Source organism: Microcebus murinus, chromosome 18 (genome assembly GCF_040939455.1).
Source record: "Microcebus murinus isolate Inina chromosome 18, M.murinus_Inina_mat1.0, whole genome shotgun sequence".
NCBI classification, from domain to species: Eukaryota; Metazoa; Chordata; class Mammalia; order Primates; family Cheirogaleidae; genus Microcebus; species Microcebus murinus.
The window spans coordinates 12,590,208-12,617,075 of record NC_134121.1 but is presented as its reverse complement, the minus strand read 5'-3'; the positions used below and the strand labels follow the sequence as shown (position 1 = coordinate 12,617,075).

General features: G+C 45.7%; 1 protein-coding gene across 1 annotated transcript in view; it reads right to left on the bottom strand.

Annotated features, from left to right (window-relative positions):
* DNAH2 (dynein axonemal heavy chain 2) overlaps nt 1–23,169 on the bottom strand; it is a 106,656-nt gene extending 83,487 nt beyond the window's left edge. The window contains exons 1-10 of the mRNA XM_012775826.3: nt 23,084–23,169; nt 21,388–21,579; nt 17,315–17,385; nt 12,977–13,147; nt 6,276–6,504; nt 5,364–5,474; nt 4,958–5,196; nt 1,943–2,134; nt 766–923; nt 199–286 (exon numbers count right to left, since the gene is read on the bottom strand). Coding sequence (XP_012631280.1) covers nt 199–286; nt 766–923; nt 1,943–2,134; nt 4,958–5,196; nt 5,364–5,474; nt 6,276–6,504; nt 12,977–13,147; nt 17,315–17,385; nt 21,388–21,565 — 1,437 coding nt within the window. The 5' untranslated portion in view covers nt 21,566–21,579; nt 23,084–23,169. The remainder of the gene's footprint in view (nt 1–198; nt 287–765; nt 924–1,942; nt 2,135–4,957; nt 5,197–5,363; nt 5,475–6,275; nt 6,505–12,976; nt 13,148–17,314; nt 17,386–21,387; nt 21,580–23,083) is intronic.
* Nucleotides 23,170–26,868: the final 3,699 nt, after the last annotated feature.

Genomic DNA, 26,868 nt, shown 5'->3' with positions numbered 1-26,868 from the left:
AGTGATAACAGAAGCCAAAAAGAGTGAGGTGGTGATAGGACATACAATTAATTATACAGGAAGTGGTAGGTTCTATGCTCAGCCTCTCAACACGAGCCTCCGCGCCATCCTCTGTGGCTCTGAGGCACAGGTGGGGCGGGGTTGGATTCAGAGGGTCTGCTATTGGCTTTGGATTCTCCTTCCCCAGGAATCTCCCACCTCAATGAGATCCTTGCAGCGTTGCACAAATGCATCAACCTGAGCAAATATGTTGGTCTGGTCTAGGACCCAGCCCCGATTGGAGAACCTGTGTGAGGAAAAAGATTGACTGAATCAGAAAGCAGGAACATGAGGGATCAATCCAGCTATCCAAAGCTAGGCTGTGAGCCCTAGGTTCAGGGAGAGCCCTGGAAAGCAAGGTCCCAAGAAGCACTTTTCCTGAATCCTGAGGGAAAAGATTCAAGGTGAGAAGAATTGGAGAGGAGACAGCATATCAGTTCTAGGAGAAGATTCATACATAATGAAATTTTAGACTATGGAGTCAAGATAGGGGTCCTGGGATCAGAGAAGAGAAATTATTAGAATGAGGAAAGCCCAGGACTAGGAGCTGGAGTGTCTGTACCCAGAGAGAAAACATGGCCAGATATAGAAAATTCCAGGTCTAGGAATTTTCCAGAGGCTAAAATTCTAGAGGCTAAAAAAAGTGTGCATGAAAGGAGTCAGAATCCACCTTCTACAGGAATGACAAGGGGGTAATATATGGGACGTTAGGGAGATAGACTGTACTGGGAATGCATCTGCACAGCCCTCAGGTAGTGATCTTTCCAAGCGTGACAACAGGAAATGCAGCCTCGTAGGTCCTCCTTGCTGGAGATGACATATCCCTCAAAGATCCGGTCCAGGGAGATGGCCTGGCAGCATAAGCGGATGATCTCATTGCTCATCTGCAGAAGAGGTCCCAGCAGCCTCAGTGCCCAGTCTTATTTACACCCAGCCCCTTCTCTGCATCCCCCTAACTGAGCCTCAAGTCTCAGCCTCCTACTCCTGTTTTTGTAAGACAGAGTCTCACTCTGTTGCCTGGGCTAGAGTGCCATGGTGTCAGCCTAGCTCACAGCAACCTCAAACTCCTGGGCTCAAGCGATCCTCCTGCCTCAACCTCCCAAGTAGCTGGGACTACAGGCATGCGCCACCGTGCCCGGCTAATATTTTCTGTATATTTTTAGTTGGCCAATTAATTTCTTTCTATTTTTAGTAGAGACCGGGTCTTGCTCTTGCTCAGGCTGGTTTCGAACTCCTGACCTTGAGCGGTCCTCCCACCTCAGCCCCCCAGAGTGCTAGGATTACAGGAATGAGACAGTGCACCCAGCCTGGCCTCCTGCTCCTTGACTTGACTTCAGAGATCCATCTCACCCCTGGTCCTCCACCGCTGGCTGGGCCAGCACCTCTGGGCTCCTCATCCACTCTTTGTCCTACGTGGTCTCTTAACTCTGCAGCAGCCCAGCGCTTCAGCTGCCCTGCAAGCTCTCAGCTCCACTTCCCTTGCCCTACTCTTTGGCTCTGTCACCACAATGAAATGCACCAGGCCCTGCTCCTCAAGAGCTGACATTCCTTCCTAAACCCTCTTCACCCCCACTGCAATCTACTCCTGGGGAATGAGGAAAAGATCTCCCCCTTCTGCAGAATCTGGCCTGGGAGTCTGTCCTTCCTGCCTGCCTCCCCTTGCTCCATCAACTCCTCCTCTGAAGCCCCTCTTCCTGCCTAAGTTACTTTCACTTGGAAACAAAGAGTCCCAACCAGGCCCCAACACTGAGCATCACTAAAGCTGATGGTGCAGGTAGAAGCCTTTAGTGTCTGAGCTGAAGGGCAATCCTTGCTACCTTTCCACCCACAGATCTTCTGCCAAGTGAATTCCACCATCTTCAGAAAATCTGGCTACCCTCTTAAAACCCTCGTATACACACACCTTTCGGAAGAGGGAGGTCAGTCTCTCCCGAGTGTTGTAGTGGGGAGAGTTGACCCAGATGATGCGGATGAGACTGATCAACTTAGGGAGCTTACTAGAGATGTCCTTAGGCCGCATGAAAGCCAATTCCTGGTAAGGCTCCTTCAGGATTGACAAAAATGTCAGGTTTGACTGTGCTTGACCAGAGCCATCCTGGCAGTAAAGAGAAACCAGAAGTAGATTTATCCACTGGAAAGCACTGATTCAAAGCAAGCACTTTTCACCCACCTTGCACCCTGTTCTGACTTGCCTCTACTAGGAAGCCTTCCCATCAACCCTACCCAGTAACAATCATTTCACATCCCTGCTGCCCCTTGGATAGAGTTTGCACGTACCAAATTTTATTCATTTATTACTTTCCTTTTTTTTTTTTTCGGTTCAAACTCATTTCCCTTTTATTAAAGGCCAAGTTACCATTACATGGTTTGGTACCCAATAAAAGAAAACATTTTCAAATAAGGTAATATGTTATCATCAGTATTTCCAGATGACTGTTTGCAATCAAGTAGCAATATCAATAAATTCTTGGGAAGCCCATCTTTTAACAACCTCTAGGATGTGAACTGCACTAGCAAAATCATTCAATCGTCTGCATGCCCGCAAAGCAGCATCAATGATTTTGGGTTCTGGAACCAGATCATAGCCAACAAGTGTGTTCATCCCTTTACGCAATTCCCAGGCATCTATAGCTGGCTTGTTGAAGTGTGTCACCCAGCGAGCATCAAACTCCTCGTCTGTCTCATGTGACCCGTGGGAATAGCAGCAAATTGGCTAAATAGCGGCGGCGGCTGGGGGCTGGGGCGGGGTGCAGGAGGCCTGGCTGGCTGCGGAGAGCGGTGCCCAGCATGACGGCGATGCTAGGGAGCACGATGAATCTGGAGAGAAGCCGGCTCGTGAGCCTGCAGGACACTCCGGAGCTGGCGGGGGCCGGACCCATTTATGACTTTCTACACAAGCGTTTTTACATATTTTCTCACGTGTGCATTCAATCTCCCCCCACCAGACTGGGAATTCCCCAATTCCAGATTTTGTGTCTATTCCTCTATTTTCTCCAGTTGATTTCAGAACCCTGTACAAAGTGGGTACTCCACAGCTGTTAATCAACTGGCTGGATGGACATCACTCCTATTCGCCCCCATAGTTGTCACTCAGTCCCCTTCACTGGCCTGCTTTCAACCAGAGCTTTAGACTTCTCCAGCTAGTTAAGGCTCAATTCCTTTAATACCCAGCTGAAAATTTCACCTAGGAAGACAGGTCTTCTGTCTTTATTATACAAGTCACTCTTATCTCCTGTGTGACCCAGCACAAACATAATCCAGCTTGTCACATCACAGCAAAGTGTTTATCCTAGCCAGAGCAGTTAGGCAAGAGAAAAAAATAAAGGGCATCCAAATTGGAAAAGAGGAAGTCAAATTGTCCCTGTTGCCAATAACATGATCTTATATACAGAAAAACCTGAAGACTCTACCAAAAAACTCTTAGAGCTGATAAATGATTTCAGCAAAGTGGCAGGATACAAAATTAATATATAAAAATCAGTCACATTTATATACAAGAACAATGAACTAGCTGAAAAAGAAATCAAGAAGACAATTCCATTTATAATAGATACAAAAAAATAAATTAAATACCTAGAGATGAAACAAGGAAAATACAAGACACTAATGAAAGAAATGGAAGAGGATACAAACAAACGAAGAGACATCCCATGCTCATGGATCAGAAGAATTAATGTTGTTAAAATGACAATACTACCCAAATCAATCTACAGATTCATTGCAATCCCTACTACAAATAGAACTACCATATGATCCAGCAATCCTACTAATGGGTATTTATCCAAATGAAAGGAAATTTTTATATCAAAGAGATATCTGCACCCCCATGTTTATTGCAACAGCCAAGATAAGGAATCAACCTAGGTGTCCAACAACAGATGAATGCAAAGCAAATGTGGTATATTATACACTGAATGAAATACTATTCAGCCATAAAAAGAATGAAATTCTGTCATTCATGGCAACATGGATGGAACTAGAGGGCATTACTTTAAATGAAATAAGGCAGGAACAGAAAGTTAAACATGACACGTTCTCATTCATATATGGAAGCTAAAAAATGTTGATCTCTGCATATCTTAGCACAGATTTTTTTTTAAAAGTTGATCTCATAGAAGTAAAAAGTACAATAGAGAATACTAGAGTCGGGAAGGGTTGGGAGAAGGGAGGGATAGGGAGATTTGTTATAGTATACAAAATTACAGGTAGATAGGAGGACTAAGTTCCAACCTTCCATACCACTGTAGGATGGCTACAGTTAATAATACATGATATTGTTTTAAATATCTAGAAGGAGGATATTGAACATTCTGAACACAAAGAAATATTTAATATGATGGGTATGCTAATTACCTTGATCTGATCACTATACATTATATGTATCAAAATATCACTATGTACCCCATGAATAATATGTATGATTATTATTTGTGAACTAAAAAATAAAATTAAAAATGTTTTAAACCATTAAAAATGTTTAATTTTAAAAATTTAAAATAAAAAGTGTTTCTCTCGTGATCTACAGAACAGAATCAAATGAAAGAAAAGAAAAATAAAATTTTATAATAATAAACAACAACAAAAAAGTGTTTCTCTTATAACCCTTTAGACTAAACCATGTGGGCTTGTCTTTGGTTCCCGTGCCATCTAGTAATAGTATTTTGGGAAAATCTTATTTTCTCAGCTGGAGTGTGAGAGTTGGGCTCACAGAGGGCACTCGACATGTATTTGTTGATTAACTAGATGTCTCCCTACTTAACACAATGAACTCCCTTAGAGACCCTGTATTGTTTGACTTTTCCAGTCTTCACCAGTAACAGGCCAAACACTGGGTGGCTCAGTCTGCTGATGATTACCTTAGCTCCCTCTCCCGGGCCCACTTTTTACTGAGCCTCCATCCTTTGACCCGTTCACGAACCTGGATCTGCTGGGCCAGTTTCACAAAGGGCGCCAAGTAGGATGACTTGGCAAGGCGCAGGATGGACTCAATGTGTTTCACTCCCTCCTTCACCAGCTGTTTACTGATGCCAGACAGGTCTGTACATCGGTTGCGCCAGAACTCAATCTCCTCCAAAGGACCTGAATTTTCTCCTGTCTCCACAGTCTCCTGGGCACTGAGCACCTCCTTTATCTGCCGGGTCCAGTGGATCATGGAGGCTGCAGGGGAGAGGACAAAACCCCTTGCATTTCTTCACGCTGCTCCCCAGTGGCGTCTCCCGCCCCCACATAGCCCTCCTAACCCAACCCCTTTGTCAACACCTGGGCTGCCCCTGTCCTCTCCCCTGCAATCCCCAGCAGAGGCTGGCCGTGCCAGCCACACTCACTCTCTAGCCGCTGCACCAGCTCTTTGTCCTTCACCACCACCTCCGGCTTCATGTTCATGCCCTCTGCGGGGATGTAGAGGACTGTGTGCCCCTCCAGTTTGTACCGAGTGTCTAAGCAAAGGAAAGGCCCGGGGAAGCTTTCAGAGGGGAGGAGTTCTTGATACCCCCATATCAGTCATGGTTGATGATTGGTGGGGGGCCCAGGAAGTATATGCATTTCGGGACAGCAGTCAGGAGAAACTGACCTGTGCTTTTCTTTTTTATCTCAAAAGGAGAAATGACAGAAGGCAAGAGGGGAACTTCATGGAGGTATAACAAGAAATCGCCAAAAAATAAAGTCAAAGGTCTTTACCACACCCTCAATACTCTCTACCGTGAGACATGCAAGTCCCCCCACCACCCGTACCACTCACATTTCACCTTACCCCACATGCACTCTTAAAATTTTCCAATTCTGGCCAGGCATGGTAGCTCACGCCTGTACCCCTAGCACTCTGGGAGGCCGAGGTGAGAGGATCCCGTGAGCTCAGGAGTTCCAGACCAGCCAGAGCAAGAGTGGGACCCCGTCTCTACTCAAAATAGAAAAATTAGCCAGTCATCGTGGCTGTTGCCTGTAGTCCCAGCTACTCGGGAGGCTGAGGTAGGAGGATTGCTTGAGCCCAGGAGTTTGAGGTTGCTGTGAGCTAGGCTGATGCCACGGCACTCTAGCCTGGGCAACAAAGGGAGACTGTCTCAAAAAAAAAAAAAAAAATTCCAATTCTAAGCTTGAGTGGGTCCGGCCAACCAGTTCTACAGCAGAAAAGTGTGCCTGGATTAGAAGGTAGATCTTGTGGCCTACTCGACCCATTGGACAAACCAGTAGGGTTGGGAGTGCACGAAAGAGAAACCAGCTACTGCAGCCTTCCTGCTCACCTGTCAGGCAGGCCAAGAACCTGTGCAGATGAGAAGCAAAGTGATTTCGAATGCTCTCTGGCCAGGTTGTGTTTATAAAGATCTGAGGGGCAAAGACGCCACTGAGCAGCCGAAGCAGGGCTGGGATGTAGGAACCCCGCACCGTCCCATACTGCACAGTTGCCTCAAAGTTCTCCGCAGTGATGGGGACCGGTGCTTGGCGAATGAAGTAGACAATCTGATTCTGGGTCTGCATGAAAGACAATACATTAGAGTTCAGTCTCCAGTCCCAGCCATGATATCCAAAGGAACCTGGGGCTCCAGTCACAAAAGCCTGGCTGAGTCCTTTGTCATAGCCCCTTAGTGTGCACCGTGATCCTTCTCTAAAAGCAAGTGCCATGAGGTGCTTCCTGTTCTTTCCAGGGACATAATAGATTCCATACACAGAGATGTGGGGAGGAAGTGCAAAGAAAGGGTGGGGCTGTGTATTTGTCCAACTTGGCTCCAGAACTTAGTCCAATGCCTGGCACATAGTAGTGCTCAATAAATGTTGGTTGGATGGATGGATGAATGGTAGAAAAGGAGAGAATGAATGAAGCACTTCAGCCACTGGAAAAGCAGAAAGGACTGGAAGAAAAAGATGGTTGTATAGAGTTCCGTATCCTTTTTCCTCAGTTTTTTGTTTATCTTTTGATTTTGCTTATAGTGAGTTTTTGTTGCTCGCATTCAGAAATGTGTAACTTTCATGTAGTTAAATCTGATACTTTTGGCTGGGCACAGTAGCTCACACCTGTAATCCTAGCACTTTGGGAAGCTGATGCGGGAGGATCACTTGAGGTCAGGAGTTCGAGACCAACCTGAGCAAGAGTGAGACCCCGTCTCTACAAAAAATAGAAAAATCAGCTGGACATGGTGGTGCATGCCTGTAGTCCCAGCTACTCAGGAAGTTGAGGCAGGATGATCACTTGAGCCCAGGACTTTGAGGTTGCTATGAGCTATGACAACACCCTGTACGCTACCCAGGCGACAGAGTGAGACCATGTCTCAAAAAAAAATAAAAAAAAAAAAAAAATTCTAAAATTCTTTAAAGTCTTTTCTACCACATGCTTAGACAGGCCATTCCCACCCTAAGATCAGATTCACCTGTGTGTTTTTTTTTTTTCCTCCTTTAGTGCTTTTGTGACTATACTTCACAATTTAATTTTAAAAACTAAAAATAAAGCACGATGAAGAAATTAACAGTCATCCATCTTGCCACTGCCCAGAAATAAATCTTGGCATTTTGTGTTCATTTTTTAAAAAGCTTAACAATAATTTTTGTTAAGATAATATATTTTCATTAGAAATAATTGAAACAATACAAAAAATGCAAAAGTAGACCGGGCGTGATGGCTCACACCTGTAATCCTAGCACTCTGGGAGGCCGAGGCGGGCAGATTGCTCTAGGTCAGGAGTTCGAAACCAGCCTGAGCAAGACCCCATCTCTACTAAAAATAGAAAGAAATTAATTGACCAACTAAAAATATATATACAAAAAATTAGCTGGGCATGGTGGCACATGCCTGTAGTCCCAGCTACTCGGGAGGCTGAGGCAGTAGGATCGCTTGAGCCCAGGAGTTTGAGGTTGCTGTGAGCCAGGCTGATGCCACGGCACTCACTCTACCCTGGGCAACAAAGTGAGACTCTGTCTCAAAAAAAAAAAATACAAACATAAGAGTAAAAATGTCATCTAAAATTCCACCATGCAGAAATTAATAGTTAACATTAGAAAAAATATTATTCCAGACACTTTGTATAGCTATATACATATATAAAATTCATTAAATGAGTTTTTAAAAATAGGGTCATGCTGTTTTAATTAAAAGTGTTACATTTAATTTTACTTGAATTTAAGAGAATAAAAAGAAATGGAAGTAGATATAAAGAAATTGTTGAGCTTCAAATAAATGTTGCTTTAACCAAAAGAGAGATTTCTTCCCAAAAGACCCCTTTTTATCATTGTAAGACAGAAAGATTATAAAAAATATTAAGAGTTTTCTCACTATCTTTCAATTTTAAGTTCTATTGATGCACTGCTTTTTTCCCCTCTTAGTACTCACTGGTTGTAGCATCTACTCTGTTTTGAAAGGCATTAGCATTCTCATTCTCCCTCCACTTCCCAATTTTTGTTATGGTATTATTTTTACATTGTTCAAGTCTATAACATTCACATTCTATAAATAACTATAATTTCTATGGTTATTTAATGTCAGTTCTTTGTTTAAATGAACTGAATGTTCATTGATTCTCTATTCCTGAGTTCTTTATTTGGTTCATTTCTTGATTGACTGCATTGCAATTGACATTTCTATTTTTTTTAAATAGGGTTCTTTCAAAATTGAAAATGACAGCCTATTTTTTGCCTTTATGCTTGAACATTTTGACTGGGAATAATACCCTTGGATCATACTGTTTTTCCTGTAAAGTGTTCAAAGAAGTCTGAGACTAACCTGATGTGTCTAGTAGATAATTTGGTTTTTTGACTAAACTAATTTTTCCCCAAACTTTTACTTTGAAAAAAATTCCTATGCATAAAAAAGTTACAAGAAGGCCAGGTATGGTGGCTTATGCCTGTAATCCTAGCACTCTGGGAGGCTGAGACAGGAGGATCGCTTGAGGTCAGGAGTTCAAGACCAGCCTGAGCAAGAGCGAGATCCCCATCTCTACTAAAAATAGAAAAAATTAGCCATGCGTGGTGGCACACACCTGTAGTCCCAGCTACTAGGGAGGCTGAAGCAAGAGGATCCCTTGAGTCCAGGATTTTGAGGTTGCTGTGAGCTAGGCTGACACCACAGCACAGATTGAGGCAACAGAGTGAGACTCTGTCTCAAATACACACACACACACACACACACACATACACACACACATATACAGATTATGTTGAATTCCAGGAGCCAGTCCAGGATCATACATGATCATGTCTCCTTAATCTCTTTTAATTTCAAATAGTTATCCAGCCTTTTTCTTTCTTTTTAGTCCAGACCACTTATTTTCTGAAATGTCTCTTAATTTGAATTTATCTGATTGTCTCCTCATTATTAGATTCAAGCTAAATATTCTTGGCAGGAATACCACATATGTGACGTTCCTAAGAAATAATTTCCTCGAATTTTAGTCACTTAACAAAGATGTATATTAACATTAAACCTTACCTAACAAATTGTGTGGAATATATAATAGCATGTCCTTTCGATTCCCAGATTCAGCTCCTTCTGCATTTCAGGGAAATTCTTTGTATTTTAGCTCTAAATTTATATTCTGTTTCATTTGCTGGTTCTCTGCACTAGATCATCGGTGTCTGTCTTTCATATCTATTAGCTTCTCTCTAATTGCATTAATGTCTTTGGCTTTTGCTTCTGCATACATTCTGAGGACCTCAAGCCTCTCTGTTGATGACAGGGTTTTCTGCCATAGCTATCCAGTTCCTTGCTGTTTCCAATCTACCAGTTTTGTAACATGCTGCTTTATTCATTTCCTAAATTCTGCAATCTCCCTTTTATCTCATTCTCACATTTTATTTCATGTCGGCTTTTTAAAAAATTGAATTCCTGTTCTTATTAAGTTGTAGTATAACATGATGCTGTTGTGAGGAATCTCCTTGTGTTCATTCAGTTATGTTTTCCTCTTTTGCATGCTTTGTTCCTTTTTTTTTCCCCCTTGGTGCTTGCAGTTGCCATGTAATTTCTTTTCATTTTGCTCATGCTTAGGCAGCAAGCACATGAATTCATTCTTTTTGCTCTAACATACCGTGGGTGACTTGACCTCCCACTGTGAGAGACCAGTCTATTTTGTCCCTGAAAGTTAAAGTGAAAGGGTTGAGTATTTTATGTTTTATTCACTTTTCTCGAGCTTAAGAGAATTGCTTCAGGGGACAGGCAGGTGGTTAAGGCTAATTTAAGGCAGTGGAAAACCTTTGTTAAAACATCTAAGCTCACACTCTCTCTTTCCCCCCTCCCTCCCTATCTCCTTCCCTCACTTTCTCTCTCTCTCTCTGTCTCTCTCTCTAAGAAACAGGGTCTCACTATGTTGCCCATGCTGGATTCAAACTCCTGGGCTCAACCAATCCTCCAGCCTCCTGAGTAGCTGGGCGCATCATATTTCCCTCTTTTGAGATGTTGTTGTCAAATGCTCCCAGGTTCACTTCACATAGCTGTGGACGCACAATGCCTGTAGGGAGGATGGTTCTTGGACTCTGTGCACATGCTTTTTATTGGTCACCCATTTTTAAACCTTATTAGATTCGATTATGCTTCTTTCCATGTTAGTTTACTCTTTGGGGGGGGGGTGTTGTGTGATTTGTGTTGGTTGGCTTTTTTTTAAATTATTTTTTGCTGGTTTTACTTTTTGTTTGTTTTATCAGGTATTCAGGGTAATAATTTTTTAAGGAAGTTTCAATTGGCCAGCTGAACTCAGAATACAGTTAAATCTATTATCTATTCAGAATATGTCAGCATGCTGACTAGATTTTTTTAATTGAAAAACTTTATGGGCCGGGCGCTGTGGCTCACGCCTGTAATCCTAGCTCTTGGGAGGCCGAGGCGGGCGGATTGCTCAAGGTCAGGAGTTCAAAACCAGCCTGAGCAAGAGCGAGACCCCGTCTCTACTATAAATAGAAAGAAATTAATTGGCCAACTGATATATATATAAAAAATTAGCCGGGCATGGTGGCGCATGCCTGTAGTCCCAGCTACTCGGGAGGCTGAGGCAGAAGGATCACTGGAGCCCAGGAGTTTGAGGTTGCTGTGAGCTAGGCTGACGCCACGGCACTCACTCTAGCCTGGACAACAAAGCGAGACTCTGTCTCAAAAAAAAAAAAAAAAAAAAACTTTATGTTCCATATGTTTCCCAATTCTATTCATTGAATAATCTATCCTTGCCCACAGATTTTAAAATGCCATTTTTAATAGAAAATGCTTCCATATCTGTTTCTGTAGTTTCTATTTTCTGTATTTCCTATGTTTCTGTACTGTTGCTTATAATATATACTCCTGTCCTAATACAACTCTGTTTTTTTGTTTTTTTTTTTTGAGACAGAGTCTCGCTTTGTTGTCCAGGCTAGAGTGAGTGCCATGGCGTCAGCCTAGCTCACAGCAACCTCAAACTCCTGGGCTCGAGTGATCCTTCTGCCTCAGCCTCCCGAGTAGCTGGGACTACAGGCATGCGCCACCATGCCCGGCTAATTTTATATATATATATCAGTTGGCCAATTAATTTCTTTCTATTTATAGTAGAGACGGGGTCTCGCTCTTGCTCAGGCTGGTTTTGAACTCCTGACCTTGAGCAATCCGCCCGCCTCGGCCTCCCAAGAGCTAGGATTACAGGCGTGAGCCACAGCGCCCGGCCACAACTCTGTTTTAATGACTATAGTTTAATAGGACAGTTTCATATTCACAAGTTTCCCCATTACTTTCCTTCATCATCTTTGCTATTTTCATGTCTTTTTCTGGAGATATTTTTAAGTCTTTTATACAAGAAATCTAGGGACTGTGGCATTTGGGCACTATGACTAGAGTTGCATTAAAATGACACATTTTTTAGATGAAATTATCTTTATAATATTAAGACTCCCACTCAGAAACAGGCTTACTATCTATTCAAATCTTCTGTCATGGCCTGAAACAAAGTTGTTTTCTTTAATATAAATCCACTTTTATATTAAATATTGGTATCCAACTATAAATGTATTCCAAACACTGTGAAATCAAGAAAATATATATATATATACACATATAGATGTATTTTGCAGATTTTTGTTCCTTTTGTGAATTAAATCTTTTGTTCATTATGTTTTCTGGCTGATTATTGCCAATACACAGGAAAAACCCATAGCCTGTTTTGCCTGTATTCAATATAGAATGCTTTGCAAATTGTGTCATTGTTGCACAGGGCCATCCTAATCATCATCATAATTTTAATTTTTGTATATGCAGTGCCAGTAAGAGCAAAGCAATAGCCTTTTTTCTTTTCCAACATTTTATTTCAAAAATTTTCAAGTACACAGAAAAGTTCAAAGAATTTTACAATAATGACCTGTACTCCCGCCACCCAGACTCTACCGCCACCATTTTAGCATACATCTGGCTTTTAACTGTCTCCCTACCCTAGGTTTACCCTTCTCTAATGCATTCTCCACATTGTTGAAGTAGTTATTTAAATCCTAAAAGATTTCCTAGCTGTCACTGGGATAGCAGCCAAGTTCTCTAGTATAGCATTCAAGGCCCTTCATAAGCTGACCCCAACCTATCTTTTCAGTATCATTTCCCACTACTCCTCTTTTCTTTGTACATAGAGTGGTCTTTACTGAATTGCTCTTAGCTAGTCTTGACGACATCCTACTTATCCTGCATCCCCAGCTCAAACTGCCCCTCCACTGCCAAGCCCTCCCAGAATTCCACTGGCTCTATTAGTTGCTCCCATAAAGCTCCTATAAAGCTTAGCCCATGGTCACAAAGTACAGTAAACATTTGTTTATATGTCTGTCTTCCCCACTAGACCATGATGTCATCAAAAGCAAAACCCCCTCCTTCTCTGTATCCCTGCCACCAAGTAGGGTGGCTGACACATATTGGGGCTCAACAGGCCTTGCAGTACAGGGGACAGCGAGACTCGAGGATAACAAAGATACACAGCCCCCAGCTCCCTGTAAGACCAACTTTGATCTGGGTAAGTAGGGTACGCACCTGTATGGGCATGCCCAGTTCTACCTTCAGCCCACAGCAGGGATCAATGAAGATGGTGAGGATGGATTCCGCAGGGTTCTGGGCAAAGTGGTCCAGAATGGCATTGTGCTCCTCTGTCCACACCGAGTCCGCCAGTCCTGTCAGCATGGCTCGGGAGAGGAAGAAGGGCTTCTACAGGAGAGTGGACAGAAAGGCAATGTACTCAGGGCTGTGAGAGAGCCCTTTCTCCCGTTCATAACCACAGGTGAGGACATGGGAGATGAGAGAAGCCAGACAGGTTTAGAACGGTGAGGAGAAAGCTGAGGATGGACTGAATGATAGGTTTGGAGCTTTTGAAGAAACAAGACAACAAGATCCTCTTGTCTCTAAAAGTAGAACAGATCATAGAGGAAAATAGTAGGATATGATCTTCCCAAGATATTTCATTTATGCCTATGATTTGTAAAACTGCATTATCAAGAATTCTCAATGTCAAAGGTAAAAGTGAATTAAGAAAGCCAGGTGTGACTCAGGCCTGTAATCCCAGCAATTTGGAAGACTAAGGCAAGAGGATCACTTTAAGCCAGGAGTTAGAGACCAGCCTGGACAACATAGTGAAACCTTGTCTCCAAAAAATAAAAAAAATTTTAGGCCGGGCGCGGTGGCTCACGCCTGTAATCCTAGCTCTCTGGGAGGCCGAGGCGGGCGGATTGCTTAAGGTCAGGAGTTCGAAACCAGCCTGAGCAAGAGCGAGACCCCGTCTCTACTATAAATAGAAAGAAACTAATTGGCCAACTGATATATATATAAAAAATTAGCCGGGCATGGTGGCGCATGCCTGTAGTCCCAGCTACTCGGGAGGCTGAGACAGAAGGATCGCTCGAGCCCAGGAGTTTGAGGTTGCTGTGAGCTAGGCTGACGCCACGGCACTCACACTAGCCTGGGCAACAAAGCGAGACTCTGTCTCAAAAAAAAAAAAAAAAAAAAAAAAAAAAAAAAAAAAAAAAAAAAAAAAAAAAAAAAAAATTTTAAAAAGTGAATTAAGCGAACATATAAGATACTAGCCTAGATCAAGCAATTAGGAGCAGGGAGATGCATACAGGAGCAATTTCTTCATGATGCAGCCCCCTCAGTATGCTGAAGTAAGTTAGATAATAGGTAAAAGTCAGTTGGCACAGCAGTAAGGAAGAATTGAGCAGGGAAAAAAGACTGAAAAAAACACCAAAAAACAGGGAGGGGGGCGGGTATATACATACATAATGAGTGAGATGTGCACCATCTGGGGGATGGTCATGATGGAGACTCAGACTTTTGGGGGGAGGGGGGGAAATGGGCATTTATTGAAACCTTAAAATCTGTACCCCCATAATATGCCAAAATAAAAAAAAAAAATTAAAAAAAAAAAAACACCAAAGAACAAATTGATTAGATGGCAGAAAATTGTAACTGGTGGGTAGAAAAAAATTTATCTATAGAACTCTACTAAATGAATTCGGGAAACTATAAGACAGGAAGATGTAGCTCGGTGAACTTAAGAAGTCACCTTATCCTTCCTCCCAGTATTCCTGGAAGGTAAGAAGTAATCTCTTTTTTTTTTTTTTTTTTGAAACAGTCAGGCTCTATTGCCCGGACTAGAGGGCTAGAGTGCCGTGGCGTCAGCCTAGCTCACAAACTCCTAGGCTCAAGTGATCCTCCTGCCTCTGCCTCCTAAGTAGCTGGGACTACAGGGGCAGACCACCACGCCCAGCTAATTTTTTCTATTTTTAGTAGAAATGGGGTCTCCATCTTGCTCAGGCTGGTCTCGAACTCCTGAGCTCAAGCAATCCTCCCGCCTTGGCCTCCCAGAGTGCTAGGATTACAGGCATGAGCCACTGCATCAAGCCAAGAAGGAATCTCTTACTTAAAGTTTCCAGGTCAAGAAAATTTAATAGACAGTGATCTAAAATCTTTCCTACATATAGACAGGGATAAATACATGAGAAAAACATTAAGACCACAATAAGTAAATGGACAAGAGGACATGAACAGGCCAGGCATGGTAGTAGATACTCCATCTCTACTAAAAATAGAAAGAAATTAGCTGGACGACTAAAAATATATATAGAAAAAATTAGCCAGGCATAGTGGCACATGCCTGTAATTCCAGCTACTTGGGAGGCTGAGGCAGAAGGATCGCTTGAGCCCAGGAGTTTGAGGTTGCTGTGAGCTAGGCTGATGCCATGGCACTCTAGCCCAGGCAACAGAGTGAGCCTCTGTCTCAAAAATAAAAATAAAAATACTTGATAAATCGATAACACCCAGACCTGGAAAGGGTTTATTGTTTGTGGGCAAACCGTGGGATCCATTTGGAAAGCAAGTTAGCATTATGTATCAAAAGTACTAGAAATCTCCTTTACTCTTTGATTCAGTAACTCCATGTACCAGAATCTATCTTAAGGAAATACTAAACACTTCAAAAGTGTTAGTTTTATTTACAATATTCATCACAGTATATTCTTCTATATTTAGAGACAGGGTCTTGCTCTGTTGCCTAGGCTGGAATGCAGTGGCACAGTCATAACTCACTGAAGCTTTAAATCCAGGGCTCAAGCAATCCTCCTGCCTCAGCCTCCCAAGTAGCTGGAACTACAGGTACGTACCACCACACTTGGCTAACTTTTCATTTTTATTTTTTGTAGAGACAGGGTCTTGCTGTGTTGCCCAGGCTGGTCTAAAACTTCTGGCCTCAGGCAATCCTCCCACCTTGACCTAACAAAGCACTGGGATTACAGGTGTGAGCCACTATGCCCAGCCAAAAAAGTATTATTATGAGAGGAAAAAAATTGGAAATGGCAAAATGCCCGAGAGTAATGGTTCAACTATGGCACATGCATCTAATAAAACACTATATTCTGGCCAGGGGTAGTGGCTCACACCTGTAATTCTAGCACTCTGGAAGCCAAGGCAGGAGGATTGCTTGAGCTCAGGAGTTCAAGACCAGCCTGAGCAAGAGTGAGACCCCGTCTCTACTAAAAATAGAAAAAAATTACCCAGGTATGGTGGCACACACTCATAGTCTCAGCTGCTTAGGAGGCTTAGGCATGAGGATCACTTGAGCCCAGGAGTTTGAGGTTGCTGTGAGCTAGGCTGACACCATGGCACCATAGCCTGGGCAACAGAGCAAGACTCTGTCTCAAAAAAAAACAAAACTATTTGCATCTAATGAAAAGTGGTGTTTACAAAATTATATACTAACATGAAGAATGATAAAATAGTCTATGAAAAAGCTTTTTACAAAATTGTAATATATGGTATAGTTCGGACTTACACAAAAACAAACTTGCAAACCTATGTACAAAAAAAGAAAAGATACATCAAAATATTAACATTGGATGTGTTTGAACAGTAACACTATGAGTTTTATTTTCTTTTACTTCTCTGTCCCTTCCAATTTTTCTTTGATATTTATTACTTTTCTCTCCCTTTTTAAAAATTGTCAAGGTCACCAGTCTATTTTTTCTTCTCACTCAGGTTACAATGGGTATGACTAAGCTTTGACGCAACTTGGAAGTGAAGATGTAGAGGGCATTTAGTGTCAGTTTCTCAAGGTGATTGAAGTAGCTTCTGTAAATTCTTCAACCAAAGGAGAGAACCGAATGAAAGGAGGAAAGAGACTGTCTTAGAAATTACTGGCCGGCCGGGCGCGGTGGCTCACGCCTGTAATCCTAGCTCTTGGGAGGCCGAGGCGGGCGGATTGCTCAAGGTCAGGAGTTCAAAACCAGCCTGAGCAAGAGCGAGACCCCGTCTCTACTATAAATAGAAAGAAATTAATTGGCCAACTGATATATATATGTAAAAAATTAGCTGGGCAAGGTGGCACATGCCTGTAGTCCCAGCTACTCGGGAGGCTGAGGCAGAAGGATCGCTGGAGCCCAGGAGTTTGAGGTTGCTGTGAGCTAGGCTGACGCCATGGCACTCACTCTAGCCTGGGCAACAAAGCGAGACTCTGTCTCAAAAAAAAAAAAAAAAAAAAAAAAAAAAAAGAAATTACTGGCCAGTTAGGACAATATCATCCCAGCCTGTTCAACTTGCTCAGATGTTTCACCCAAACAACTGATAAAGCTTGTCACCATTTGCTCAAAAGTGGGGAGACCGGGAGGGCAGCCAAAGACCTGCTCCTCACTCAAAGCTCTCCTCCCCTAGAGGGGGCATGCATGGCTTTGTCTTTTGCTCAACAAACTGGATTTGTGGTGAGTAGGCCGCGAGCACAGAGTAAGAAGTGACAGGTGAGAGAATTTCCCACACACCATTCCACAACTGATCCTTTGCTGCACCAGGTGTTGGGAAGGAATATTTGCCTCAGGGGAGACCCAAGCCTACCACGTCCACCACGGGCGCTGCTAATTCTTCTTTCTGTACTTCAGGTTCCTCCAATACTGGCTCTGGGAAGACTAAAGATACAAAAAGGAAGGCATTCCTTAGAAAGTTAACCATGGTCACCATATGACCCAGCAATTCCATTTCTAGCTATGTACCCAAGAGACTTGAAAGCAAGAATTCAAAGAGATATTTGAAGTATGGTAATGTAACCATAAGTAAAAGAAAAAAAATGTTTTAAAGAGATTTCTGTATGCCAATATTCACAGCAGCATTATTCACAATAGGCAACAAACAGCCCAATATCCATTAACGAATGAATATATAAACAAAATGTAGTATATACATACAGTGGGATATTATTCAGCCATAAGAAGGAATGATGGTGTGATTCATGCTATAACATGGATGAGTCTTGAAGACTTAATGCTAAGTGAAAGCAGCTAGTCACAAAAGACCACATGTTGTATGATTCCATTTATACGCAATGTCCAGCGTAGGCAAAGTCATAAAGACAGAAAGTAGATTAGTGGTTCCCAGGATATGGGGGGAAAGGAAAACAGGGAGCAAGGCTCTGATGCAACTCAGAATTAAAGATACAGGAGTCACTTAGTGCCAATTTCTCAAGGTGCTTGAAGTGGCCTTCTTTTGGAGAGATTCTAAAATTAGATAGTGGGAAGATTGAACAGCTTTGTGAATATATCAAAACTACTGGATTACATACTATTAAGGGGTGAATTTTACAGTGAAATATGTCTCAATTTAATTTAAAAAGCTAAATGGGGCTGGGCACGGTGGCTCATGCCTGTAATCCCAGTACTTTAGAAGGCCAAGACAGGAGGAACACTTGAGGCCAGGAGTTTGAGACCAGCCTGAGCAAAATAGCAATATCCTTTCTCTACAAAAAATAGAAAAAAATTAGCTGTGCATGGTGGCACACGCTTGTAGTCTGAGCTACTCAGGAGGCTGAGGCAGGAGGATCGCTTGAGCCCAGGAGTTCGAGGTTGCAGTGAGCTATGATGATGACGCTACTCTCTAGCCTGAGCAGCAAAGAACCTATCTCAAAAAAAAAAAAAAAAAAAAAGGCAGACAGGAGCTAACTTTGGGGGAGACCGAAGGCAGTTAGTACTAAGATTATTACAGGCATGCAGCCTCTGCCATCTATTCTTCCCCCAATCCTCTTCCCACGTGAGGCCCACAGGAATTAGCCCTTCTCCAAACCACCAGGCTGCTGGACACTCAATTCTGCCACACCCACTCGGGACCCCCATAAAACCCAGGAGGCTCTGTTTCTCTGCCTCCTGACCCCCATAAAACCCAGGAGGCTCTGTTTCTCTGCCTCCTGATCTGAGGCTCCTACAGGAGATTGGGGTAAAACTGGTAAAATTCCCATCCCCTAGAGGCTTAAAGGAGGAAGGAACAAATGAGATAGAACCAAAAAACTGAAGGGAACAGGACACTCTAATTTCCAGAAAGGAAAACTAAGAGGGGAATGAAGCACAGGGGCCAAGGAGGAAGGCAGGACAAGACGGAATAGGCAATTCCAGGAGCTCAGTGGTGAGTGGGATGACCCAACTCCCTCAGGAAAGCCAGGGCATTCCAGATTTCAGCAGGGAACTAGGCCAGGGGAGGGAGATTGAGACAATCTCAAGAGTAGATTTATTTTATCTTCTATAATACAATGAATATAAAGTCTGAAATATTCAATACCTATAGGATAATAGTATATGACATTCATGGATACATGTAGCAAAATTTAAAAAAAAAACAAAACAAGCTTGAGAATGGTAAGCACCAACTCAGGATAGCAGTGACCTTTGGAGAAGAAGAGGGGGTCTTGGAGAGGGGATTTGCCTATGTATCTATAGGGATTCACCTGTTGCCATCCCCATTGATTCTCACATTGAGTGGTGGGTACACGAGGATCATTATATTGCTCGCTATGCTTTTTCTGTTTTGCCTGAAATATAGCTCTACAATCCCTTGCCCAAAACCTTGGGCTCCAGTATACTTCAGAATTTAGAATTGTAATATAGTATGCAATATAATATAGTATGTGAACACCCACCACTCCCCCAGAGGGCTCTAGAACAGTATGTAATCAAACTCTTCATATTACGAGTATTTCTGCAGTAAAACATATGAATATTTATACTAAGTGGCTTAAATAGACTATAAATACCTTCATGTCAGTTTAGGTTAGGTTTTACCACCAAATAAGTTTAGGTGCCAAACTTTGGAAAAAATCTTTCAGTTTTTAGAGGTTTTGAAACTTACATACAGATAAGGGATTATAAACTTGATTATGATTATTCTTCATCTTCTTTTAGTGGAAATTAAAGAGCACTAGGAAAGTAAAGAACATTGATAAGACCTCAAAAGGGTGTGTGCTCTCAAACCCACTATTTTTTTTTTTTTTTTTTGAGACAGAGTCTCACTCTGTTGCCCAGGTTAGAGTGCCACGGCGTCAGCCTAGCTCACAGCAACCTCAAACTCCTGGGCTCAACCGATCCTTCTGCCTCAGCCTCCTAAGTAGCTGATACTACAGGCATGCGCCACCATGCCCAGCTAATTTTTTCTATATATTTTTAGTTGGCCAATTAATTTCTTTCTATTTTTAGTAGAGATGGGGTCTCGCTCTTGCTCAGGCTGGTTTCAAGCTCCTGACCTTCAAACTCCTCAATCCTCCTGCCTTGGCCTCCCAGAGAGCTAGAATTACAGGGGTGAGCCACCACGCCAGGCCTCAAACCCACCATCTTTCACCAAGAAGTGTTTTAGGCCCCCTGTCTCCCCCGTGGGCCAGGCCTCAGTTCCTCCTTAATTTCAAAGATTACAGGAATTAATGTTAGTTTCAGTGCTGCCTCGGGGGTCCCAGTCTTCTCTGAACTTCTGCCCAGGTTACGGGACAGCAGGAAGGCTCCATGTCAAACACTAAGAAGGCTTAGAGCTGGGGCAGGCAGAAACCCTCAGTGTTTGAAGGCCAATGCATTAATTTCAAAGCTCCTTCCCTTTCCTCCCCAGATGATTCTCCAGACTGGACCTCACTATCTCCCTCCTACCTCCCCCTATTCCTCCTGGTACTCAGCTTCTAGGAGCCAGTTCCATTTTAAACTGCTTTCAATGGAGCACTTGAGAACTTAGAAGAATGAATTTCTAAGACAGGTTCCTAAGTCTCTGGACCTTTCTCCCACATCCATACTTAATCTCTCAACCTTTAACATTAAAGGGGAATTCTATTTCTCTCCATCTTGACAGGCTGCTAGCAGCATAAAGGAGCTCCAGGTAAAAAGGGCGTGGGAGGTCTACACTTAGCTCACAGTCCTGTCTACACTGGCCGGTGCTCTAAGGGAAAGCCTTGTGGCACCAACAACCTTCAAAAACCTACCAAAAACCTTCAAATCCTACTGGCTCCCGCTCACCCACAGGAAAGGAATCCTTCGTATCAAAGCCACAAAAGCCAGCCTCTTTAAACTCCTTTCTCCCTCCATCTAGTCTTCTTTTCTTGTTGTCCTGAACCTGAACCTCTGCAGTCTACCAAGTCCCTGCCAAATTGAAGGCGGAGATACTAGAGCCTTAAACAGATGGTAAAAAGCATCAGCCGGGCTTAGGATTCAAAGGGTGGCAAGGCAGGCTGAGTCTCCATGGTGATGGGCTTAATGGGAGAAAAACATTATTTGTTTTGCCACCCAGGGTGAAAATGGAAAAAAGGAAGAGATCAAACCCTCTTCAGTGGGGTAGGAGCAATGAGGAACACTTGAAATAAGAAGGAAGAGGCTAGAGAAAGGATTGGCTAGTGAACTCCTGGTGCATTGGTGGGAAATTTTAGGACAGAAAGAACAAGTAGAAGGCTAGCCAGGAAGAAGATATACAATAAAAGGGACCCAGCAGCAGTGCTGAGATTCTGCTGAACTCCCTCAGCAGAAGGAGGGTCACTTAGCCCCTGTTTTTTTCCCAGAACCAATAGAGCCTACTCCCCAGCCCTAAGATCCTAGTAAGATACAAGCATTCTGCCTCCAAGCCCCTCTGATTTTCCCATCCTCCATTTCTAAGTGTCCCCTGCCTCAGCAAGTACCCACCAGTCTCCTCCTTGGGGGGCTCCGGCTCAGGCTTGGGCTGGGGCTCGTACTCAGGCTCGCCGGCGGGCAGGACACTCTCCTCTGAAGCCAGAGCAGCCAGAGCATCTTGCCCTGCCCGGTTTGCCCGGGAGCCTATTCGGGTACTCACACGCCGCTTCTTCTCAGCTCTGTTGGACATCGTGCAGGCAAAACCTGCAGGTACACAGGAGTTGGGAGTCCACAACCAGATCCCAACCCAGCCCCCTAATACATGCAGTCCCTTTTGAATTCACAAATTGACTGAGACCCAATAAAATAATCTTTTCTGGAGGTACCCACACTCTGCTCCATTAATCACAAGGGACCTGTACTTGATAGGGGCCTTGAAGTCTTTGTTTTACCTGGGGCACCCCACTTTCTTCAGGGTCCTGGGTTAAAAATCAAAGTTGCTCCTTCCAGGCATTAGGAATAAATGGAAGCTAAAGATAATACCCCAACAGACACCGCACTAATGAAGGTTTAAGGACTCTCTCTTTGCCCAGCCTATAAGAACATAAGATAATCAGGAAAAGATGCACCAAGCCGAAGCGTGGCTGCCCATACCCTCAAACACTGTACCCCACAGGGCCAAGGGTGAGTGAGAAGGCCCAGGGAAGGGAAGGCTGTCCCCACGTTCTCCACCCTTTGCCACTGTGTCAAGTCATTCAAGCAAACCAAGGTTGATTTTCCTGTGTACCTTTTCTCAAGTTAAATGGAAAAATGTTCCTCCTAACCACACTAAAATCTGCAACATCCTTAAAGAAACAGTATTTGCTACGGGTCTCTTTAGCTTTTTATTCCCAAGGACAAGAACCTTGTTTTGTGTGTACTGAGAAGTCTCTTAGCATGGTTGGCTGAGTAAGGCTCTGCTAACTGATAAGGAAGATCAGGATCATTTGACTCTAAATGCCCTGAGAACAGACTGGAAGCAGGAAGGACAAAAGTCATTCAACACTAAATTTTGAACTGTGTAATGGGGAAAAAGGAATTGGGGCATGAGGAAGGCCACAGTGGTGCTCTCTAAGCAGGATAACAGGAACCGCTTCTCTGGCAGGTGCTCAGCATCCCAAGGGCAAAGTCAGGCTGGCTGGGCATTCCCTCTTCATTCAGCCAGGGCCTGGCGGCCACCTGTGGCTTCTCCTTCCTCATCCCCACAGACTGCCACAGGCATTGATCACAGGTTATGAATTTCAAACTTGAAGGATTTGTACTTTGCTCCAAGGAAAAACGTTCTGTTAGGCCAACAAATCAATAAAACCAACTACAGCAAGAAGGCTTCCTCCATCAGTCTCCAGGGAGGCATGAGGCTGCGCTTCCCTGCCTCCAGCTGGAGCCTCAGGTGCATTCAGCATGGGGTGCACCCCACCGCAGGCCCCAGGAGGAGCGGTCCTACTAACCTGGGGCTCACTCTTACTCGGAAATACCGCAAGTGCCTGGCCCTCTCCTCAAACCGGTTACCAGTAGGCAAATTCGCCCTTGCAATCGCTTCCCCTCACAACCGCTTCCCCACACAACCGTCACAACTGCCCCTTCTTCTCCCCATCCCCCACACCTCTCCCTTGCTCCCCCTCCCTCCACAACTGCCCCTTCTCCCCTACAACTGTCCCGTCCTACCCCCCTCACTACTGCCCTTTCTCTCCAGCATGCCCTCCCTCCGTGCTTCTGCCCCGAAACACACCTCACGACGCCGACCCTCTCCTCCCCAGGCCGACCGATGGGCCACTCCAACTAAGAAGTTGCCCTGCCTGGCCCTCTCGCGCCCGCGCATGCACGCGTCGCCATGGCAACCCCTGGCAGGGCGGGGCCGGCGTCTAGTGCGCGGGCCCGCGGAGTCGCCCTCTCCGCGCAGGCGCCGCGCATCCCTGCTCCTCGGCCCCACCCCGCCCGGGTCTCGCCCGCTGGGACCCGGGGCAAGAAGGCTGGGGGCCTCGGGGAAAGCAGCTACGTCTGGTGGGCTGGAGGGTGCGGGGGGCCTGGTGTGAAGACCGAGCTGGAAGGGCTGGGGCTGGAAACAACGAGCTGCCGGCCCGCAGGACACTGAGAAGGCAGGGGGAACCCAAGCGCCCGACCCCCGCTCCCAGGTCTGTGGGCTCCAGCCCGAGCGGGTCCAGCAGAGGGCGCCCGGTGGTCCCCCTGCGAGGCTCATTGCGATCTAGAAGGCGCTCCAGGATTTCCAGGCAGCCGTGGCTGCAGCTGGGTCCGGGGGAAAAACCGGGGCTGGAGCACCCCTGCCCTCCTCCTCGTTCCCCCTTCTTAGTGCGGACTGGGGTCTAAGATTGCCGGGCGGCGCGGGGCGGGGGAAGGGAGGGAAGACTGGAACTGGAATTTTTGGAATCTGAGGATTGGCTTCGGAAAGCCTCGCAGGTTGAGGGAGGCGGGAGGCGGGGACTCCCTGGGGAAGGTGACCGGGCCCGGGAGGGGCTTCACTCTCCATAGGAACAAAGGCTGCGTCCTGGAAAGCGGGAGGGGACGGGGTGTCAGAGGAGGGGCAGATCGCAAAGGGTGCTAGGGGGCGCTGCGGGCCCGGGCCGCCAGAAGGCGCCTCGGAGACTGAGCTGTACCTGCGGCGGGAGAAGCTCTGGGGAGACCTGGAAGATACAGGGAGGAAGCTGAGTCGGGGGATGGGGAGGCGCCCTCCCTGCTTCCATCAATAGTGCCTAATTAAGACAAAGCCAGCAGAGCCCACTGATTACATTTCCATGAGGAGCTAAATTGATGGCATTTTCTTTGCTGGATGAGGAGAGAAGAAGCTGGCACCTCAGTTCCCCTTTTTCTGGTCGGCGTTCACACCTGGCAGGTCTCATTATCCCAATCTGGCACTGCCGGGAGTAGCAGTCCCTGGCCCTCCTGAAGGGAGGTTGGATTAACCTACACCCTGATCCAACCCTGACCTCACCATCCCACCTACCCTATCTTTATTTCCAGAGCTGACAGTCCTTGCCCTCCCCCCACCCCCACCCCCTGCCCAATCGTCCTTAAGGTGGGTTTCTGAATTCTGATTTGTGGCCTCCTGCCCAGCCAGACTCCTGTTGCTGAGAGTAGGGATTGAAGAGAGAGGAGTCCTGCCCTCCCCTAAACCAGCTGCACAGCAAGCAGGACTAAGATGGAACATCTAAGTGATCCTTTAACCAGATAGGCCATGGGTGGTAGAGAGAGGTGATGTGATTGGTCAGAACCCTGAGGGGAGGGGGGTTCCCAAACGGATGGGGTATGGGGTTGGGAGCCTCATGGGCAAGTTTCCTGGCTCCCTTGGGAAAGGAGCTTCCATAGATCCCATTTCTTCTCTGGCTCCCCCCACCCCAACTGTGGCTGTGCCTAGGGATCCCAGCCCCCCACATTATGCTAAATAGGTAATCAAACATCTAGCTTTGCTAATTACTGCTCAATCCGATTAAACGCTGCTGAAGCTCATCAACAGAGGTGGAGGTAGGGGGAAGGGATTAAGGGGGGACAACCACAGCTGTGATAGGGGTCTTGTCCCAGGAGCTCTAGGGGACACCTGAGAAAAAGCCAGGGTGGCAAGACTGAGTACATCCCAAAGGAAAGGGGCAGAAGAGTTGTAACGTCAAGACCCTTCAAGACCCATCGCCTTGCTGTGTCCTCCCAGCCGCAGGCTTTTCCCTCCTCCCAGAACCTTCAGTACCCTCAGAACCCAGGCACCCGGCCATTCCCACAGCTCCCCACATGCCCCTGTCCCAGATTTAATAAGTTCTGTTCTCTCACTGTCAATATTTGATTTCTCAGAGCCATCTCCACGGAGAGGGGGCTGGGGGGGTCTTCTCTTGCTTCCCCCCTACCTTGGCCCTCTTTTGCCCACCCCCAGTCTCTTTGTGCCCCCAACCTTCTCTGAACTTGCTGACTTAATGAAATGATATTAAAGTCTTAGGAAACTCCTAAAGAATGGTTGTTATGGTGAAGGGAGTGGGCAGGACGCCTGGGTCCCTGAGGGGAGCACAGGCTGACGGGGAGAGACAGCTAGAGACTAAGGTCTAGAGGCCCCAGTTCCCAATGGGGAGCAGCAGATTTGGGGTGAGTGGGGTGCCAGACCTCTGGATCTTGGCAGGAAGTAGGGTGTGAGGGCTGGGGGCTAGGAGAAGGTGGGAAGGGAGAGGACATTCAGGGGGTCGAGGTCTCAATCTGCTGTCCAGAACATCCATCAGAGACAGAGTCCAGCTGGGGGACAGGGCCTCTATGCCAGCAGCCTCCCTTTGACTGTGCCCTGTGCTGGTCCCGTGAGAACCAGAGTGGATTCCTCCACAGCCCTGACTCATCCCTCTGCCCCCCTTCTCCCCCAGCAGCCCCCCACAGGTGATTTGTAGCTGATGCCCCATGATGGCTGGGGCCTGGATGGAGTCATTCCATAACATGAAGAACTGAGAGCTTCCAGGAGAGAAGAGAACAGAGGCCAAGGGCTGGGAAGCCAGGCACCACCCCCACCTCTCCCACCCATCCCCATCTCACTCCCCTGGGGACCCTGGCCCAGCCCCAGTCCCCTTGGGGTGGTGGGAATGCAAGGACATTTGGCTGGGGCTGATTGATGAGGGAGGAGGCAGCCACTGGGCACCGAGGCTGCTGTTTGCTGAGCACACAGATTCCTCCCCACTCGCCAGCTGCCGCCCCCTGAGGCTGCTCAGTCTCCCCCCACCCCGCCAGCCACTAGGGTTGGGGGGAGCTGAGGCCTGAGTTTCTGACAGCAACTGAGGGAAGAGGGAGAATGAGGAAACCAAATATTTCAAATCCCTGTGGGAATCAGAGGTACCTGGAGCTTGATCCCTTCAGACCCCACTTTCCCTACTACCTTTCACACATCTCTCTTGCTGCCCAGTCATTCTCATTCATTCTTTGTCATTTTTCCTTCCTCACCCAACTCTCTGAGTCCATGCCAGCCAGCCCCCTGCCTCCAGACCATCCTGCAACATTACTACTCCCAGATCACAAACTCTCAGCCTCATGTCCGTGGTTGCCCCTTAGGAAGCTCCATTTTTCATTCTAAGTGAAATTCCAGATGTGATGTCAACCATTCCCCATCAGAAATTCACACTGCAACCCCTTGCCCCATTTCCCCTTTCCTTAAAACCCCCAACACAAACCACACACACATACACCCCTCAGAGCAATGTGTGTCCCTCAGCTGCTCAGGTTTGGAAGGACGGCAAAGTCTGAGATTCAGTCTGCAGTCAGCCCCCAGGACAGTCTCAATCCTATGCTGGCTTATGGGGATGGATGGACGGTTTTAGCTTCTGTGGTCCCCAGCCCTCTCAGTTCCTCTACTTCTGCTCTGCCTGCCTGCTCTGGGCTCTGCCAGCGGCCGTGGCACAGCCCCAGAAAGCTCAGAGCATCATCCTTGCCCTCCCAGAGCTTACATTTTAGTAGAGAAAAACACAACTCACAGACACATCGAAACACAAGGGAGAAAAAGTGGAAGACCAAGCGAGATGAACTTCCTAAATGTGGATTCCAGAC